The 20,690-nt window shown below is 41.4% G+C and overlaps 1 protein-coding gene across 4 annotated transcripts in view; it reads left to right on the top strand.

The window, feature by feature from the left end:
• The window catches only part of LOC124787982 (negative elongation factor A-like), a 147,224-nt gene that overhangs the window by 23,628 nt on the left and 102,906 nt on the right, over positions 1-20,690 (top strand). For 2 of the 4 annotated variants that reach the window (XM_047255003.1, XM_047255004.1), the window contains exon 2: positions 6,577-6,757. The exons of 1 other annotated variant lie outside the window; for it this stretch is intronic. In XM_047255003.1, coding sequence (XP_047110959.1) covers positions 6,577-6,757 — 181 coding nt within the window. Of the gene's footprint in view, positions 1-6,576; positions 6,758-20,690 lie in introns of those variants that run through there. One more of the 4 variants, XM_047255006.1, reaches the window with a different exon arrangement.

Below are 20,690 nucleotides of genomic sequence, written 5' to 3'. Positions count from 1 at the left end.
TGCAAATAATGTCTTTCAGAAAATTATTAAGTGGTTGTCTGCAAATGAACTCTCACAGAGTTGAGAAAACACAGTTTATACAATGCTGTACAGTAAATGGCATAACACCATTGATAAATATAGACTATGAACGGAAGTCTGTTGCTGAGGTAGAATACGGTACTCAAAATTTCTGGGTGTGTGCATTAATGAGAAATTGAATTAGAAGAAACACATTGATGATCTGCTGAAATGGTTAGGTTTACCTACTTATGCTATTAGGGTTATTGCAAATTTTGTTGATAAACATATCAGTAAACTAGCCTACTATGCCTATTTTCATTCACTCCTTTCATATGGCATCATATTTTGGGGCAATTCGCCATTAAGAGAGAATGTATTCATCGCACAAAAGCGTGTAATCAGAATACTAGCTGGAGCCCACCCAAGATCACCATGCAGAGACATTTATTTAAGGAATTTGGGGTATTCACAGTACCTTCGCAATACATATATTCACTTATGAAATGTGTCATTAATAACCCATCCCAATTAAAAAAACAACAACGAAGTGCATAGCTACAGCACTAGAAGAATTCTGGATTAAATATCACTTTGGCACAGAAAGGGGTGAATTGTGCTGCTACAAAATTCTTTGGTCATTTGCCAAATACTATTAAAAGTCTGACAGATAGCCAACCAACATTGAAAAGCAAATTAAAAGAATTTCTGAATGATAGCTCCTTCTACTCAGTACAGATGAATTCTTAGATATGAAGTTGTAACTGAAAAAAAAATTAACTAACTAATTATTTTGTGTAAAGAAAACTCATGGTAAAGTGACATGTTCCACATCATTACGAAAAGTCGTATTCATGATCTATGGAACAAGGATTAATGTATGTATGTATCTGCGAGTTTGGGTGCACCTTTAATAGGAAATATCCCAGAACAGAGATTCATGCATTCTGAACTTCAATCACAGTTGTGTCATATTGCGTAACATGATAAATCTCCTGTTGGATGACATGTGTCACGTTACAAGCTTGAATATTGCTCACCAGTGTGGGATCCGTACCAGATAGGGTTGAGAGAGGAGATAGAGAAGATCCAACGGAGAGCAGCGCGCTTCGTTACAGGATCATTTACTAATTGCGAAAGCGTTACGGAAATGATAGATAAACTCCAGTGGAAGACTCTGCAGGAGAGACACTTAATAGCTCGATACGGGCTTTTGTTGAGGTTTCGCGAACATACCTTCACCGAGGAGTCAAGCAGTATATTGCTCCCTCCTACGTATATCTCGTGAGGAGACCATGAGGATAAAATCAGAGAGATTAGAGCCCACACAGAGGTATACCGACAATCTTTCTTTCCACAAACAGTACGAGACTGGAATAGAAGGGAGAACCGATAGAGGTACTCAAAGTACCCTCCGCCACACATCGTCAGGTGGCTTGCGGAGAATGGATGTAGATGTAGATGACAGCATGTATCATTTTACTTTACTTGAAATGAAGCTTTTTCTTACAATGCATGGGTACTAATGCTAACAAGTAAAAAAATGTGAAGATGTCAAGATGTTTTGATATAAATGTCTTTGAAGCTGCCAGGTAAGTGAAAAAGAGTTCCCTTCTTTTACATCCGCATCTCTACCCAGGACATATTCCCCTTTTTTGTGCTGTGATAGGAGCATGTTTTGTTCTGGTTGATGGTATAGCCAGCCAGTGGCTAATAATGTGCATAAGCAAAAGTATACAGAAGGTTGTACTCGGTAATTCAATCAGAGTAATCTCAAGAGAAATCACTTACAAGGTTCCACAATGCTCAATCTTAAGTCAACTGTTGTTCCTCATAATTGTAAATGACCTTCCACCTAATACACAACAAGTAGAATGAGTTGTTTTTGCAGATGATACTAGTGTTGTAATCAGTCTGAGTGTCCACAGATCAAGAAAGGAAATGATAAATAATGTTCTTAAAAGTATCATTGTTTTCCTCTGTTGCACGTACAGTCATTGCAAATATTGAGGAGAGGAAATTGTTAAGTTGATATATTATGCACATTTTAATTTCACGTGGAATAAATATTCTGGGGTAATTCATCTGTAAGAAAGGAAGTATTTGTTGTTCAGAAACATGCTTTAAGAATAATATGTAGTGCTCACCCACCATCATCCTATAGCTATCGGTTTAAGGAGTTTGGCATTCCCAGCACTGCTTCACACTATATTCATTCCCTCATAAAGGTTCTTGTAAATAATTCACTGCAGTTCAAAAGTAACAATGATGTGCATAATTATAATACCAGAAGAAGAAAGACATTTATTACCACACATTCAGATTGTCTTTATCACAGAAAGGGATGCACAGTGCTGAAACAAAATTTTAATCACTTACCTACTGATGTAAAATGACTGACAGGCAACAAAGGCCCTGCAGGTTCAGGGGTAAGAATAGGATCGCGATATTCCTGTCTGTCGTAAGAGGCGACTAAATGGAGTCTCAAACATTTCGGCCCTTCTGTGATGGTCCCTTCTTGGGTTTGACCACCATATTTCAAAATTATTCCAAAGAGCGAGCCAATTGGGGAAGGGCGCCTTACTTGGAGCATTGTGTCCATCGTGTACTGAGACCTGTAGCCAGCTTATTTGTCGTTGCGTTGCGGTCCTGCTCGCTCTCCATCTCTTGGGTGAGGTTACATTCGTGGGTGCAATTTCTGCCATGCACTCCGCAGTGACGCTTTCTGCGCTGTTGACGACCATGGACCACTTGGCGCCTCATATCCATCATGGTAGCCAGTCGGTTGTGGTGGGGCCGCCGTGTACCCTGTTGGTTGTAGCCCCCCTAACAACTCGGGGATCGCTCTACTGATGCCTGCACTGTTAACTCCCCATGTATGCCAAAGAGTAGACACCTATCTCCCTGGGGCATCGGAACTCCCAGCAATGGCCACCCTGCCAGGTGGCCCTTGCTGTCGCTGGGTGGTGCCCATGGGGATGGCCCTTGGTCGGAGTAGGTGGTATCAGGGTGGATGACATGCAATGAAGTGTGGCACATCTTTTCTTGGGTCACTCCCTTCCCAGGTTCCTACCAGTGGCAAACCAGACACCCGTCAGGGGCTGAAGAAGTCCCAGGTAGCTGGTCGTAGGGCTTCGCGGTCCTCTTCAGTCCCGGACACTGAATCAAAGAAGCCCTCTGCCCTCCCAGCAAGGGCAACAGAAGGAACAGTGTGAGAAATCAAAATCGCAGACCCCTAAGACCAAGGAAATTGCGGTGGCACCCACTCCACCGCTACCTACAAGCTCTGCGTCTGAGGGTGGGGTGGAGTTTCTGGTGTCCACGGAGGAGCTAGATCTCGCTGGTCCCCCCAGATGTGATGGATGTCGCTCCCGTCAGTACTCAATCGGTGGCAGCAGGTGACCCAGCGACATAATCTGCCTCCTCAGTCTCTTCGCGCCTTTCTCGGCCATGGACAATATCATCCTCCAGTATAACTGCAGCAGTTTTTTCCACCATCTTGCTGAGCTCAGACAACTTCTCAGCCTACACCCTTTCCTCTGCATTGCTCTTCAGGAAACTTGGTTTCCGGTGATGCGAACCCCCGCCCTCCGTGGCTATCAAGCTTATTATAAGAACCGGGCAGCTTATGAGAGGGTATCTGGTGGCGTCTCCATCTACATCCTTCACTCTCTTTACAGCGAGTCTGTGCATCTACAAATCTACAAACACCTTTAGAGGTTGTCACTGTTCGGGTGTGGACGCCTCAGGCTGTTAATGTCTGCAGTCTCTATCTTCCACCGGATGGTGAAGTCCTGCAGCATTCCTGGCTGCGCTGATAGCCCAGTTGCCGCCACCTTTTCTGTTACTGGGCAACTTCAACGCCCATAACCCTCTGTGGGGTGGATCAGTGGCAACAGGCTGAGGCAGAATCGTTGAGCAAGTATTGGCACAGCTCGACCTTTCTCTTTTAAATAATGGTGCCTTCACACATTTCAGTGTGGCGCAAGGCACGTACTCAGCCATCAACCTTTCGATCTGCAGCCCTAGCCTGTTACCATCTGTCCGATGGATTGTGCATGACAACTTGTGCGGTAGTGACCGCTTTCCGATCTTTCTGTCACTGACACAGCATCACTCTTCTGGATGCCCCTGCAGATGGGCTGTGAATAAGGCTGAGTGGGACTTGTTCACCTCCATTGCCACTATTGAGCCTTTTCCCAATGACGCCAACAAACTTCAGGCCATCAAGGAGGGTACTGGTGCGTGGAACTCCTCCTGGCGGGTCTTTCGCAAGGACTCTGTTGTCCTCTACTGGCTGCACATTGGCCACACCTGGATGACGCACAGCTATTTATTGCACCACAAGGACCCATCTTTATGTCGCTGCGGGTCAGCTTTTACAGTGGCTCACGTCTTGTTGGACTGCCCGCATTTAACTCCGCTCGGGCAGATGTTTGCGCTGCCTGCTAAGCTTCCTGCCCTTTTATCAGATGATGTTGCAATGGCAGATTTAGTTTTGAGTTTTATTTGTGCAGGGGTTTTTTAGTGCTTGATCTAAGTGTTTCTCCTTTTTATTTTTATTTTTTTTTTTTTTTAAAAGTTTGAGTCTGGCCTTTGGCCTACAATTTTAGACTGGGATTTTTAGTGTGGAATTTTAGACTGGGATTTTTAGTGTGTTTCTTGTTGGTTGGCTTTCCCTTTTTCGTTTCTATGGTCGGCCAACCACTGTCACAGTCTGTGTGATTTTAATTCCTTTTGTTTGGTCCTGCAGAAAGTGTCATCACTTCTCTCACTATGCTGTTCATTTTTGGAACACAACCTGTTGGCTGACTACATCACGTGTCCTATGCTCTGCATATCCGCTGTCATCAGCTGGCGAGATCACATGACGTGAGCTATGGCTGGCTTACAAAAGTGCATCACAATCTCGATTTCAATGATTCGGAAAGTAACATGCGATGTTTGATGGAATTCCAATGTATACTTTGGTAATACGAAAATATGCAGCGTACATGTTGCTGCACATCATAGATATTTTCAAAACGTGTCTTTACCCTTGAGTTTTGTTTTCTAAAGTGAAAATACATTGTCACTTAACATGGAAAAAGTGTTTTCACCCAGGAGAAAGTGTATTTTTAACTGGGAAATCTGGGAGAAAGTTTGTTTTTAAACTAGGAAATCTGGGAAAAATCCGGGAATTTTTTTTCCATGTCTGCGTATACACCCTGTTATCAAATGCAGGTTTGTGTGATCTTATAGGCATGCATCAGCTTTATAAAAACTACAAACTCCTATCAAGCCAGAGCTTGTCAGTGAGAAAGAAAGTGAAAAATGTTGAGAACTTACAACTGACTGAAGATTGCCTAGCGTAGTCAGATATAGGTCAAACAAGATAACATGGCCTCGGTACAGAAACCCATTTTTGTCCTGACACTTTGTGAGTCCACTCTTTTGTTCAGAAGGGGCGACCACTCAGTTTAGTGTTGCCTGCTGAACTGTGCACTATATCTGTTAGTGGTGGTCGCCTCAGTTGTCATCTCTGTGTTGCCACTGACCTCATTCCAATGTTCTCTTTGCTGTCGCTGTTCTACACAGCGTAGTACCACAGTCCACAGTCTCTACATACCATAGGTGCAGAGAAAGTGCTCCATATCGTGCACGGGAGATTTTATGCGATGTTGTAAAATTAATGTTGTAAGAGGCAGATGGGGGCAGTAATAAATTAAAATGTACCTGATGCTGAAGTTTGACTACATGAACAGTGAAAATGTAGTAAATGATGAACTTTTTGTGTTTTAGCATTTTTTCATGGTGGTGTTGGGGAGGGGACGTACGGGGGGGGGGGGGGGGGGGGGGTAGTATGTGTCAGTGAGAATAAGTTTCCTGAACGTTTGAATTTGTGCAAACTTTGGTGGAAATTTTTAAGTGGTCATTCTCAAATGCTGTGTGAATGAAGACAAAGTATTTGTGCGTAGTCAGTTACGCTGCCTTAACACACACAGTTTGTAACACTTTTCTTATTATATTAAACTGTTAAGGTTAGATCATACCCTCAGTGAGTAGATTATGATAGCATTCTAAATTGGGTCAATAATTATGTGTTCCAGGATAGCGCATTTTGAATACAAGTGAAAGAGTTCTTCTTCCTCATTCCCCCTTATAGGGTAATTCATTTGTGAATAAAGTAAGTTACATGGAAAGCTGTGCTCTTAATACAGCTATTCATAGTTTTAGAACCTCATTTACTCTAATGTGTCTGAACAGGCCTCTGAAGGCCCAACGGTATTGAGCGACTGTCGTGTCATCCTCACCCAAAAAGCGTCACTGGATGTGGGTTGGGAGGGGCGTTTGGCCTACACACTGTTTTCCCAGCTGTTGTCAGCTTTCATAACTGGAACCACTACTCCATAATCAAGTAGCCCCTCAATTGCCCTCACAAGGGTCGAGTGTACCCCACTTGCCAACAGCGCTCGGCAGACCACATGGTCACCCAGTCAATTGCTATCCAAGCCCACCTTTACTCTAGTAGATACTTTAATTCTATAGGCGTGCTATTTTGAAATTATTATTATTATTGTTAATTATTATTTTCAGTGGTCTAGTGAACTGGAAGCAATATTAGAAGTTGCCCAAGGAGACAGTGAGCAGTGGGTATCAATGTTGGCAGAAATAATGAAAACGTTTCCTGCTACTGGTTCACTGAACACTGAGATTGGAGAAAATGAAGAAAACAAAAGAATTTTTACAGATTTAGTCAACGATCTCAGAAAACTAGGTAAGACTGTTTTCTAAAAGTATAATTAAAATTTGGCCATGAATGTGGTTTCATTTATTTGTATTGGCTTGATCGAACCTATGCTACTGGTGGGACTGTGTCATTTATGTGAAAAGAAATGAATAATGCCACGACTGTCTTGCACCTTGTGCATGCATACAATTAATTTTCTTGTGATGGGATTGTAACATTGTCAGCATAAACCACATCGCTGTTCATCTTGGTTCTCTGTGGGACTATATAAAATGCAAATAAGTCCACTTTCAATCATGCCTCCTTGAACTTGTAACATCTGTACTACGTGTGTGTGGCAAAACATGACCCTAATTCTGTTATTCTACGCTGCAGAAAAATAATAATTTGTATTTCTTTGATAGTCATCCTTTTGTTCAATTTAATAGTTTCAATAATTTTACCTTTTGTGATGCGTGCGCATGATTTCATTCCTTACGTATTACATTTTGGCTGATGGCGTGTCAACTGGTTGAAGAGTCCCCAATCAGCCATCACAGATTATGTTCAGATTTTGTGTACAGGTTTGCTAAATGAACAAAGGAAGATATACAAAAATTTCTAGCTCCCAATGTTAATACTTTAGTAAAAGCCTCATAAATGGATGAATGATCACAAAATGTTGCTGTGACATTTCAGAAAATTTACCCACAGTTGAAGTGGTGCATTTCAATGAATAATTGAGGTAAAGCTGAGGAACTTAGCAGGCTGTTTGAACCACTGGAATTGTGCAAATTTGTCATTTGATTTGACACTCTTGCTCAGAGCAGTATTTAAATATTGTCGGTAAATTTTGTTGCAAGTTAAAGTAGCATGAGCTCTTAACATAATTAGTTTATGAAGCTCTCCTTCTTTGACCTTGTTCTCAAGTAGCTTGTTTATAAAACTTGCAAGTTTTATCATTTTTGGGTTTATAGTCCTGTAGATACGTAGGACTGAAGTTGGCCTACAATCAGTTTGCTGCAAAAACAATCCTTGTATCTGAAGATACACATGATCCATACTTGTTACAATCACCTGTTTGAAAAACATTATTTTCCCTACAAGATATAACATTACCATGACTACTTAACTTCACTGATGGTCTGCAATTTTCCGATAATGCTCCCCATTAGGCCAATATTTGGACCACCTTGTTGTAAGTTAACATAATTTGATTGGCGGCAATAGTAAATGCTTGCACTGCTTCAGTATTCCTTGAATGAAAGGATAATTTTGCAATTTTTCAACTTTTTACACTCTAGAAAACTTTAATTATATAGTTGATGTTTCATATTGTTTTTGGTAAATCTGATGGGTTCAGCAATGAAGATGAAGATGACATGGGAAAGTGCTCTTTTGTTAATATACATTGACCAGCCAGAACATTATGACCACCAACATACTACCGATATAGACTTGTCTAAGCAATACCAGCATCACCTGACGAGTAATGACGGCTAGTCAGACACACACATGGTGTTTGCAGCATCATTGACTGTGCTGTCTGTGTGTAGAATGGGAAAGGCATGTGATCTATCTCAGTTTGATCAAGGGCAAATTGTTATGGCCCAGAGCCTCTGCATGAGCCTTTCGGAAACCCCATGGCTTTTTAGCATGTTCCAGGATTGCTGTGGTGTGTGCGTTCAACACATGACAAAATAAAGGCGAAACTACGTCTAGACATCGTGGGGTTGGGTGGCACCCCTTATTACAGGTGTCGGATGTCATAGGCTGGGCAGACTGGTAAAATAAGACAGGTGGTGAACTGTGGCAGAACTAACATCAGACTTTAATGCTGGACACAATACAAATGTGTCTCAATTGGCCTCCACAGCTGATGACTCATGCATGTGTGTGCCAATGTTAACACCACAACATTGACAACTACACCTGAAATGGGCCCATGACCATTTTCACTGGATATTTGTACAGTGGCAGAGCGTTGCATAGTCTGATGAATCCCGATACCTTCTAAATCATGCTGATAGGAGGGTATGAATCCATCATCTTCCAGGGAAACAGCTCCTTGACACCTGTAGTATGGGACGGAGACAAGCTGGTGGCAGCTCCATTATGCTCAGGGGAAAATTGATGGGTCCAATGGAACTCGTGTAAGGCACCATGTCAGGCAAGGAATATCGTACACTTGTTGCAGGCCATGTACATCCATTCATGATGACAGTGTTTCCCGGTGGCAGTGGCAGATAATGCTCCTTGTCACAATTCCAGGAGTGTGATGGAGTGGCTCGAGGAACACATTAGCGAGTTTGTTGATTTGCTGTCTCCCCAACTTGCCAGATCTGAGCACGATCAATCATATATTGGGTGTGATTGAACGTGGCATCAGAGCTCATTGCCCCCTACCCAGAATGGATGGGAATTAGGTGAATTGTGTGTGCAGAGGTGCTAGTTCCCTCCAGCAACCTACCAAGCCCTCTCTGCTTCCGTGCAATGACGCATTGTCGCTGTTATCCATGCCGAAGGTAGACGTACCAGCTGTTAGGTAGGTGTTCATAATGTTCTGACTGATTAGTGTAGATGCTGCAAGCAACAACAGTTGCTGAATTTCTGTAGCGTATAGTTGAAATGTGGTGCTACAGAAGAATGCTAAAAATTAGATGGGTAGATCACATAACTAATGAGGAGGTATTGAACAGAATTGGAGGGAAGAGAAATTTGTGGCACAACTTGACTAGAAGAAGGGATCGGTTGGTGGGTCATATTCTGAGGCATCAAGGGATCACCAATTTGGTATTGGAGGGTAGCGTGGAGGGTAAAAATCGTAGAGGGAGACCAAGGGATGAATACACTAAGTAGATTCAGAAGGATGTAGGCTGCAGTAGGTACTGGGAGATGAAGCAGCTTGCACAGGATAGAGTAGCATGGAAAGCTGCATCAAACCAGTCTCTGGACTGAAGGCCACAACAACAACAACAACAACATAGTTTAATTGGCACAAGTTGATCCATGACAGTTGCAGTGAGCTGGACGAGGCAGCTTTGCAGGCTTGCCGTCAACCAATAACGTAATTTTGTAAATATTTATACAGCAAAGCCTCAGTGTTGTCACAGATTCATAGATGGCTACTGTTTTCATCTGTGGTTATTAGCATTTCGCAGTTGAAAGCTGGCAACTGCGCAGTGAGCTCTCAGGGATCTAGTTATACCGTCTTGACAATTGTTTCCAGAGTTTCATGAAATGGTCTCAATTATTTTTGATCCTTCTTTGCAGATAAATTAAAGCTTGATCTTTGCAGAGATTCAGATTTGTCAGCAAAATAGCTGTATGAAGAAGACAAATTAACCAATCACTGAACCGCAGGCCAGAAAGACTCATCAAGAGTTCCTTCTGTATATGGAAAAAGTCTCCCACCATTTTCAACATGTTGCTGGCATTGTAAGTCTCCAAATTACCGAAAAAACAGTTTGGTAGATCATCTTCATTTACTGACTCCTTAAGTTTTTAAAGCAATATGAAAAGTCACCAGCAAAAAGAAAATTTTATTTAAATCTTTCAAGTATGTATGATTCTCAAAAAAGTTGAAAAATTACCTCCATGTTTCATTGTTCATTCCAGGCATACTGAATTGGTGCAAGCATTTGCTACTGTCACCCAACATACCTTGTGGTGTTAAATTGTGATACTTCGAAGTAGTGATTTGTATGGGAAACTTTATTGGAAAATCCTAGATCTTCAGTGAAAATGAGTAATTGTGGAAAATTTATATTTTGTAGGGAAAAGAATGCTCATTCAAATGGCAGTTAACACAAGTATTGACTAAGTTTTCCATTTGCGAGACAAAAGTTCTGAAGTCACTTATTTTTGCAGCAAATTGTTTGTTGGACAACTTTGTCTCCGCACATTTCAAACTACAAATCCAGAAGTGATAAAACTTTCTGGTTTTATAAACAAATACTAGGCAACAAGTCACAAAAAAGTGCTTTGTAAACAGACTATGTGAGGAGGTCAGGTTACTTAAACTTGGGAGAAATTGATGTGTAACAAAATTTATTGACAACTTAAAGTGCTGTATCGACACATATAAAACAAAAGTAACAAGGCTTCTGCAGTCTCCATACAATTTCTCCAATAATTGAGGGTATTGTAAAGTATCCTGTTGCATGAATGATAAAATAACATTCAACTCTAAAGATACGTAGTAAGACTACATAAGCTGCTGAACATAATTTTTTATTTTAATTGTTTTTCCTTAAATAGAAAATAAAAGCTGTTGAGGCACAAAGGAATTAAAGACCTTAGTTGCCAGTGGGCATTTATTTATATCAGTGGGGCAAGTTGAAAATTTATGCCAGACCTGGACATATAATAAAAACTACATTGATGTGAAGAAATCTGTTCACTCGTTGATCTAACTTTCTTGTATGACAGATTTGAATTGCTAATAACCCAATAATGCATAAACAGTGATTGAGCTCATAATATATAGATCATGTCTGTATGTGTTTGTCACACAGGATTTGGTTCACCTATGACATCATTGTAACAATATAGGTGTGTGCATGTGATTGTGACGAATTAGCATTGTTGTTATGAATTACCTTTGTGTAAAGTTATAAACTATTGCAGCATGGAAACTTATTTAGGTAGGACATTGATTTGGGTGTCACTGTGAAGAGCTTGTGGAGCACCACTAGGATGCAAAGTGAAACAATAAAAATATCCATCGAAGTATAAGTGAAAATCAATATTAAATTAAAAATTACAAAATAATGAAAGATGTTTTCTCATATGACTTGTGGGTTAAATTTTACTTACAGCAATGGCGGTGAAGTGTGCTAATGTTGACAATGCGCAATCGAGCTGTATGATGATGCTGAGTAGGTGGATCAATATTTTTTTAATTTAATCATCGGAAAAGGTAGGTGGATTAATGTTTGTTCGTAATTGAGTTGCACATTCAGTATATTAAAAAAAATTGATCCACCTACTTTCTCCCATGATTTAATTACAAGACATTGATCCATTTACTTCCTCACCAGATTTAATTAGAAAACATTGAGTCACTTAATGTGCTTGTGCAGATTAATTGCGCATTGCCAACATTAGCACACTACACCACCACAAGTAAAATTTTACTGACTTAAGGGAGGAACGCTCATGTTGAAAGTAGTAAAAAGAAAAAAAAGAAAAGCCATTGCCGAGCAAATGAAAGAGCATCGAAAGGGAAATGGGGAAAAAAGCACGAACTGATTACATAGTGACAGTCCATACTTGTTATTTATCTATTCTGTAACCATTATACTACACTGCGTAATCGTTGTATTAAAGAGACATGATAATTTAATTACATGTTAGTATGAAACACTTATGATATTAGGGTGTATACGACCTGGGACAACCGGGAAATCTGGGAAAAACCCGGGAATTTTTTCATCCGGGAGAAAACCAGGAAAAACCCGGGAATTTTTCTGAATTCCGGGAATTTCTCATTGTTTTATCTTCCAGTTAAATTTTTGTAATTTTGACTGCAGAATAGATTCTCTAGCAAAGAATGTTGTTATATCCTGCTACTAGTGAATGATACTGCAACAATAAAATATAAACGAGAGGGAAAAAAATAAAACTTTAGTGGCAAAGGAAATGTGCAATTTACAACAACAAAAAACCGTGCACGCACAAGCGTCTGCAAATAGCAAAAATATGTCAAATGCCGTAGGGCGCAGACTGTAATTCTTCGTAACAATAAACTGCTTGCTATGAGCATAATGTCACAACTGTTCACATTAGGTTCGTTTGACCAATTGCCAGCGGTCTGTTGCGCATGCGCATTTGACTCGCGTATTAAGCAGTACCTTCTCCCGCTACTTGAAGTTTGGCTGTTGGCTGTATTGGTAGTAGCAGCAAGCAGCCAAATGCAAACGAGAAAAATTTTTCTGCGCGCCCTAGCTGCCAGATTCACGCTTGCACAGAGTTGTCTGAGTTGTAGTGGGGAGGGAGTTAACCTCCACGTTAGCTGTGTTAACGTTAAGTGATTTCGCTGCTTCTCTTCGTGTACAGCTCCCATGTCAAATGAAAACAAAACGGATTTCTGTGGCCGGGAGCTATCAAGCGAATTAAAATACATTCACATAATTACGGAGGGCAAAAATATATCATTAATTTCAGTTTTCTGATTTTATTTTGTTTTCAAATTAGTAACAGTCAAGCATTTGCAGAACAGTGAAGTTATTTTTGCAAGTTTGCTAAAGAAATTTGGCTTTATTAATCTTTCCGCCGAGGCAATCATTTTATTTGAAACAAAGTGTTTCATTCTACAGTATTGGCTAGTTCCAACTGTTTGCTGAATTTCAAGTGCAATTTCAATTGCACGTTATCATCTTTTGCCATATATGGCATTATGCCGTAATAAAGAACCAAAAATGAGATCGTAGAGTACTGGTACTCCAAGAAAATTTACATCCCAAAAACCACACTGAAAAGCTTAATATGAGATGGGACCTACTTCATTGTGAATCTGGAAAAAGCCAATTTGCACTTCAAGCCGAATTATGCATTTTAGTATGGTTTATGAAATTCCGATGCTCTTTGGAGTATCCTCTGATGCTCTGTTTCTTTTATGGTGTAATGTAAGCTCTCTTAGTGCTTTATACACACGAACATACGGGCTTCCTACACCACTGCAGTTGCACACACGCAATAATGCCTGTTTTCTGGCGCTCTCTGGCAACTGGTAAGTCAAACCTATTTCTAACAGTCTCCGGATAGTATTACGAACGGTAGTTAGAAAAGCGTTACTTTCAAAGTAAATTTCTTTTGACGCAAGATGAATTGTGTTACGTGTGAGAAAGTCGTGTGAGAAAGTGGGATGGATATCTAAATCACAGAGCGTTCAAAACTGAACAGTTTGAGGACCAGCCATTTACAAGAATTTGGAGCCGAGACATTTATGTCATAATTTTAAATTTTTCTGGCACATTTGTGTGATGTGTCTTAAAGTATAACACACGCAAAAAAAGATCAATATTACATGTGAAAGCTTAGGTTCTGTTGTAGCGTGTTAATCTTAGAGACTAACATTATATGTGAAAGCTTAGCTTTTCTTGTAGATATACGGTACTGTGTACATTAATGTAAACCGTCAACTTTTCCTCTTGCGTGTTCGCGCTATTTGACCAGTGATCTTGCTATTGGCTGACCTTAACACGTGTCATATGCTCTAAATAGCTGCTGTCATCGGCTGACGAGATCTCGTGGCTTGAGATATGACTCGATTACAAAAGAACATCGCAACCTCGGTGTCAACGCTCCAGAAACTAATGTCCTGTGTTTGGTGCAATTTGCATTTATACTTTCGTAATACGACAATATGCAACGTATATTTTGCTGCAAATCAAAGGTCTTTCCAATTAAAAGTCTCTCCAAAACTTCTTTGCCCCGTCTTTCCTTCTTTTTCCGGGAAGTTCTATACGATTGTATAAAACGTTAACCATTCAAAGGATTGATAAGTTTTACAGTTCCGAGGGAAAATCTACGGAAAACCTACTGTCACTTAGAACAGAAAAAGTGTATTTTCGCCCGGGAAAAAGCATATTTTTTAAACGGGATATCCGGGAGAAATCTGGGAATAATCCAGGATTTTTTTTTTTCCCTTGTCCCCATATACACCCTGTATTATCCCAACATTTTCTTGAAAAATCAGTGGTGCAAACCTGATTGCGCATATAGGATTTTTTATTGGATCTAAATGGTTCCTTTCCAATTTCTCGAGGTTATTGTTTGAGTTGACTTCAATATCCACATATGCCTTTGTATTAGTGACACATTTCCTGATCAGCATAGTATGTGTGCAGTTGAAAAGTATAATGTTGAGCACATGGCACATTGCTGCCTGAAATTCATCCATTGTTTTTGATTTTATTCTGATACCTCTTTCTCTGTTAATTCTATCGAAAAGTTGTAGGGCGTCATATCTAGGGATTGGCATGGTACATCTTTGGATCAAGCAATCCAGAAACTGATTGTACAACCTCCCTCAAACTAAAGTTGTGAAGTGTTAAGTAGCAGCACCATGTCAATGAAAAATGAGTCCCACTGAGCAACTACTGTTTACACACAGTCTTCCAATATTTCAAGAGATGTACTTTCTTTTAGTTAAGTTTGTTGCAGAAGAAAACTACCAACAATGGGAGATGACATAGTACCACAAGTTATTGTTATCTTGTAACTGATGTGTTTCTTTTCAATTGAAATTTCAAGAGTTTCACTCTTGACTAATGTCAATGGTGTTAAAGCTTTTCGACTTCGTCTTCTCTGCAGTGTGAAAAATTCTTTTTGGTTAGCAATGTTTGTTTTCAAACTCACTGAGCTGGAAAAGATCCTCATTTTACAACCAAATAATGTCAAACACACTCTGCCACTAATAAAGCTATTTCAAAAATGTTTCAGTCATTTCCATCCTGCACTGTGCACAGTTTTCTGTATGTAATTATATTCCATTGTTCAAAAGAGAAATATATCATCATGTTCTGAAACAATAAAAATATAAAGTTGATTTAATTTTCTATGTTGAGTTTCATGTTGTCTACGTTACTGTTTTTCCCCAGCTGAAGTTATCTTCAACTTACTACCAGCCCTCTTTGTCACTTCTGATTTATTGGTATTCTCTTCCCATGTATTCTAACATTTTATCATTTATTTTTCATGTTTTTGTTTTTGTTGTATCTTCCTTGGCAAGAGTTGTGTTGGGCTATGAAACCTAACTGAAATTTCTTTAAGCCTATTTCTTTACTCTCTCTGAGTGAAAGATTCTTTGGCTATGAAAGCTAGCCTCTTTGCCATATTTTGTTTGTTACTACGTCCTCTCCTGCTTGGTTAGTCTGAGATTTATCTACCTTTTTATATTGAAAGGAAAATGACAGAGTGGCTTCACCTTGAGGTGAAATTCTAGTACTATTGACAACCGCATTTAAAAGTGAAAACACTAACATTACCTTTCAGAACTATTATTTCCTTCCTATGGGAAGAAATGGGATCCTCTTCATTCCCTCTCATCCTCACAACAGGTGGGTCTCTCACATTGTGAGATCTGAGTGGCTTGCCTCTTTCCTCCCAGAGGAAGAAACTAGTAGTTCCAAATGCCAGGACTAGTGTTTCCACTTTAAAGGTGTCTGTCAGCAGTATTGGAAATGTGACGTTTGAAGGTAAGTAGTGACCAGCAGTTTGTCTACCTAACAAGGAGCAGTCCCAAGCAGTGGGATCGACTTTTCCAAACAATATAAATGGTGCTGTACATCCAGCAACAATTCACCCTGGTGGGCCATTGCTTGTGAGTAATCGATGGAGGAGGTATTGAATATGATTGGGGAGAAGCGAAGTCTGTGGCACAACTTAACTGGAAGAAGGGATCGGTTGGTAGGACATGTTCTGAGGCATCAAGGGATCACCAATTTAGTATTGGAGGGCAGCGTGGAGGGTAAAAATCGTAGAGGGAGACCAAGAGATGAATACGCTAAACAGATTCAGAAGGATGTAGGTTGCAGTAGGTACTGGGAGATAAAGAAGCTTGTACAGGATAGAGTAGCATGGAGAGCTGCATCAAACCAGTCTCAGGACTGAAGACCACAACAACAATAACAACAACAACAACAACAACAACAATCGCTGGGTGCGGGGGAGGGGTGGGGGAATGTGCTTGATGCATTACAGCTTTAAATAAGTTATATTTTATGACGTACTCATGTAGTGTAATGGTTATATTGATTGATTGATTGATTGATTGATTGATTGATTTTAACAGGGAGGCTAAAACAGCTTAGGTCCACCCGCCACTGCCCCCACCGAAACTAGGTTTATTGTGCGGTATTGCTCCCTGTATATCTAGTAAAGCCAACCAGTGCCCTTAAATAGTGTAAGGAGTCCCTCTACCTGTTTTTTGTCAGACACAATTTCTTCAGGTCTAGTTGTTCCGAAGATTCTGTATCTTTTACTCTCCAATTCCACACATTTGAAGATTAGGTGTAATGCAGTTTCTTCACCCTCATCGCAGATCCTACATTTAGGGTCCTCTTCTGCTATACCCATTGTATGTAGGTGTTTTTTGAAATTCCCATTGCCAGTCATCAGTCCAGCCATGAGTTTGATCTCTTTCCTGTTCAATCCCAGGATTACAGAGCTTCTTTTAAAGCATGGCTTGGGCATCATTACCTTACTACGTTTTTGTTTATGGACCTTGGTCCAATATCCTACATGTTGTTTCCTGAGACAGTTCCGTAGTTCTAATTTGATCATAGCCTTGGTGATTGTCAGGACCGGTTCTGGTCCAATAAATGGAGTTGTTGCCCCTATCCTAGCCAATCTATTGGCTTGTTCATTGTCACAGATCCCTGAGTGGCCAGGGACCCACACTAGGTTTACCCTATTGCTTCCACCTAGCTCCACCAGAGCCCTGTGACAATCTGCAACAATCTTAGACCTTGTTACAGGAGCTGCCAATGATCAATGATTTCAGGGCTGCCTGGCTGTCTGAATAGATGTAGATGCCACGGTCATTGTAGCATCCACGCATATTCTCCTCCACACATGCCCTGATTGCAGTAATTTCAGCTTGGGATACAGAGGCCAGTTTCCCTACAGAGATGATGCTCTCCAGTCTTGGCTGAACCCCGTACAACCGTGCCCCAATGCATTGGTCTGTTTTCAACCCATCGGTGAACCAAACTGTGCCCCCGTATGGAGTTGAACTGTTTTCTCCCACTGCTCCCTACTTCCGATTATTATGTTGTAAGGCTTGTCGAAGCAGTTGGGAATTGTTATATAGTCGGCAAGCATTTCCCCAGCCATTCCTGTATTTACCTCACTCACTATGTTAGTGTGTGATTCTGCATATCCGAATGAGACCCAGTTTTTGCCAGTTTTAAGTCTGTTGCCATTTTTAAGTCTGTGTGCCCCAGCTGCTGCCTCCATCTTGACTCAAAGGTGAATTGGAGGCATATCCAGCATGGCTTCCATTCCAGTGGTTAGTGTGCTGCTAATTCCACCCATTATGGCTAAGCAGGTCAATCTCTGCACCTTAGCTGGAATCCGCTGTTCTACCTTCTTCCAACACACTACGATATCCAGTGCATACCCCTGGGGCTTAGGCCCCAGTGTTTGCCACAAGCCCTCTCTAGTACTCACTAGAGTACTTTTTGCGTTGGAGCAGATGCTCTTAATGTGAAGGGTCCAAGTTAGCTTCTCATCCAAGGTTACTCCTAGATATATTTCACTATACTGTTCATAGGTAGAGTTTCATTGAAGAGCTTTAGATTCCAACTTGACTGTTGAATGTGTCTCTTCGTAAATGGCACCACAACAGTCTTCTTAGGATTAGCTCTCCGATCCTGTTTAATGCACCATTTTTGCACAATGTCCAATCCTCCTTGTGCCATATTCCTAACTGTGTCGGTGAATTTGCCACGTATTATTATGAAAAGGACATTTGCTTTTCCTTGGCAGAAGCATTGTCTAGAACTTAGTTCCTCAGTGAGTCCACAATAGAGGAGACAAAACTCCTCCTTGTGGGCAGCCTCTAGCGGTCTTAATTACCATCTTTTCATTCATCATGGTAGCCTCTACCTTCCTTCCACTAAGCATGGCCCTGGTCCACCTACATATAGTGGTCCCCAGGTCATGCACCTCTGCTGCCCTTACCATAGAATCGAAGGTCGTGTTACCGAAGGCCCCCTCGATATCAAGGAAGATGCAGAGGGCTATTTCTTGGAAGTGAAATGCTTTTTCCACCTTCCCAACCAATTGGTGGAGAGCTGTCTCACATGATTTACCTGGTTGGTACTCATGTTGGTTCGAGAGTAGAGGGACCCTACTTAGCCTCCTCTCCCCAACATATACATTAACCAGTTTTTCCAATGTTTTCAGAGTGAAGGACGACAGACTGATTGGTCTCATCCTTGGTTGTGGTATGATCAATTCTCCCTGGCTTTGGAATGAAGGCAACCTTCACTACCCTCCAAGCATTGGGAATGATTCCTACTGCTAGGCTAACCCTGAATAGCCTGCATAGGACTCTTATGTGCTTTCCTCCTGCCTGTTGCAGGAGAGCTGGAAAAACTCCATCTGGACCAGTTGACTTGAACGGTTGAAATGTTCCCACCACCCACTGGATTTTGTTGAAGTTCACACACTCCTTGGCCGATTCCCAGTCCTCTCTTTGAATGCCTGAGAACTGTTGTCTCTGTGGGGTCACATACTGGTCTGTGTTGTCCAGCAGAGCATATTGAGGAAAGTGAGTTTTGAGGAGCAATTCCAGCATCTGATGTGCTGTCTTTGTGTATTCCCCCATCCTCTTTCCTCAACGTACATCCTTGATTGGTTGGTACTCTAGTGAGAATCTTGTGAAGTCTGGCTTGTGCAGCTGTGCCCTCCACTTCCTCACAGAATGCCTTCCAGGATGCCTCTTTTGCTTGTCTTGGTTGCAAGATTGTAATTGACAAGGGCCTCACGATATTTAGCCCATTGTCCTGTATGTCTCACAATATTAAACAGTCTCCGTATCTGTTTTCTTTGCATTTCCAGTTTGTTATTCCACCAAGGAACACTTTTATTTGTGCACTTCCTGGTGATTGTGCAGTTGTCCTGATATGAGGTCACTATGGCAGAGGTAACGGCCTCTGCTACTTCCTCAAATTCTGTTGGATTCCTTATCGAGGTTTTAATTTCCGATAAGCCTAAGTCAAGGTCCCTCATATAAGTCTCCCAGTTTGTTTTCCTGGGATTCCTATAGGTCATGATCTGTCTTGATTCCCATTTCAACCTTGAATTTGATGTACATGTAGTCAAATGAGGATGGCACTGACACCACATGCCATTATTTGACATAGCTGCCCATCATCATGGAACCAAATGTTATGTCAATTATTTCTTCCCTTCTGCTATTCCTGAATGTAGGTTCATTGCCCTATTCAGGACATCTGGAGTTGGTAGCTAAAAGAAATTCAATAAGGTACTCACCTCTACAGTTGGTGTCCTTGCTGCCCCACACTAGGTTGTGGGCATTGGCGTCACATCCCACCGGCAGTTGATCACCTTGCCGATGGCAAGTCTCTACCAGTCTCCTCACCTCCAAAGGAGGAAGAGAGCTGTCTTCGTAAGGAAGGTATGCTGAGGCCAAAATAATTTCCCTCGTGGTACCTTCCTCACATTGCTGCACTTTAATGGTCACTAAATCCCTAGAGCAGAAATCCATCATTGGCATGAAAGAAATGCCATTTCTTACATAGATGCATGTTCTGGAGTTTCTTAGATTCCTAGCATAGATCAGTTTACCTCCAGTGCCACCGAGGCCCGATACACCTCCTTTGTATAAATAGGTTTCTTGTATCAGGGCCACATCCACTTCCTGTCTCCCCAGGCAGTGACTCAGGGCAGCAGAGGCCCCTTTACAGTGCTGCAGATTAATCTACAGCACTTCCAGGCTCTGTACTTGTTGCCATCTTCGAGGTCTTTGAGAACCCTGACGGTGACCTGCGAGAACCCTAAAAACAGTTTCAGTTCCTGCTCCCACATTGCCTTCAGGGACTTTTCACCGACCTCCACCACCAGGGTTCCTCCTTCCGGAGCAACCTTCTGGTTAATCACTCTCCAGTCTTCTGTCAAGACTTTTGGGTTATGGGCCCCTATTTTCCTGAACAGAGTCTTGGGAGAGACTTGAGGATCTTAGGTACCCATAGTGATATCTTTGCGGTCTTAAGAAGCTCCGCTGCCATCTTAACCAGGAGCTTCACATCTTCCCATGGGGATATCATGGGCACCTTGTCCTTGAGCACATTCCACTACGTGCACCCCCTCACAGACAAAAATGAGTGCACCACAATCTAGATAGACCCTCCTGAAGTTGGATCCTGATCCAGTGCCCCCCCCCCCCCCCCCCCCCCCCAATCTTTTCAGAGAGGGCCATCTGTACCAGTTCCTCCTGCTGTGAGGT

The sequence above is a fragment of the Schistocerca piceifrons genome, chromosome 3 (genome assembly GCF_021461385.2).
Source record: "Schistocerca piceifrons isolate TAMUIC-IGC-003096 chromosome 3, iqSchPice1.1, whole genome shotgun sequence".
In the NCBI taxonomy this organism is placed as follows: domain Eukaryota; kingdom Metazoa; phylum Arthropoda; class Insecta; order Orthoptera; family Acrididae; genus Schistocerca; species Schistocerca piceifrons.
This window is presented reverse-complemented; position numbering and strand designations above follow the sequence as displayed.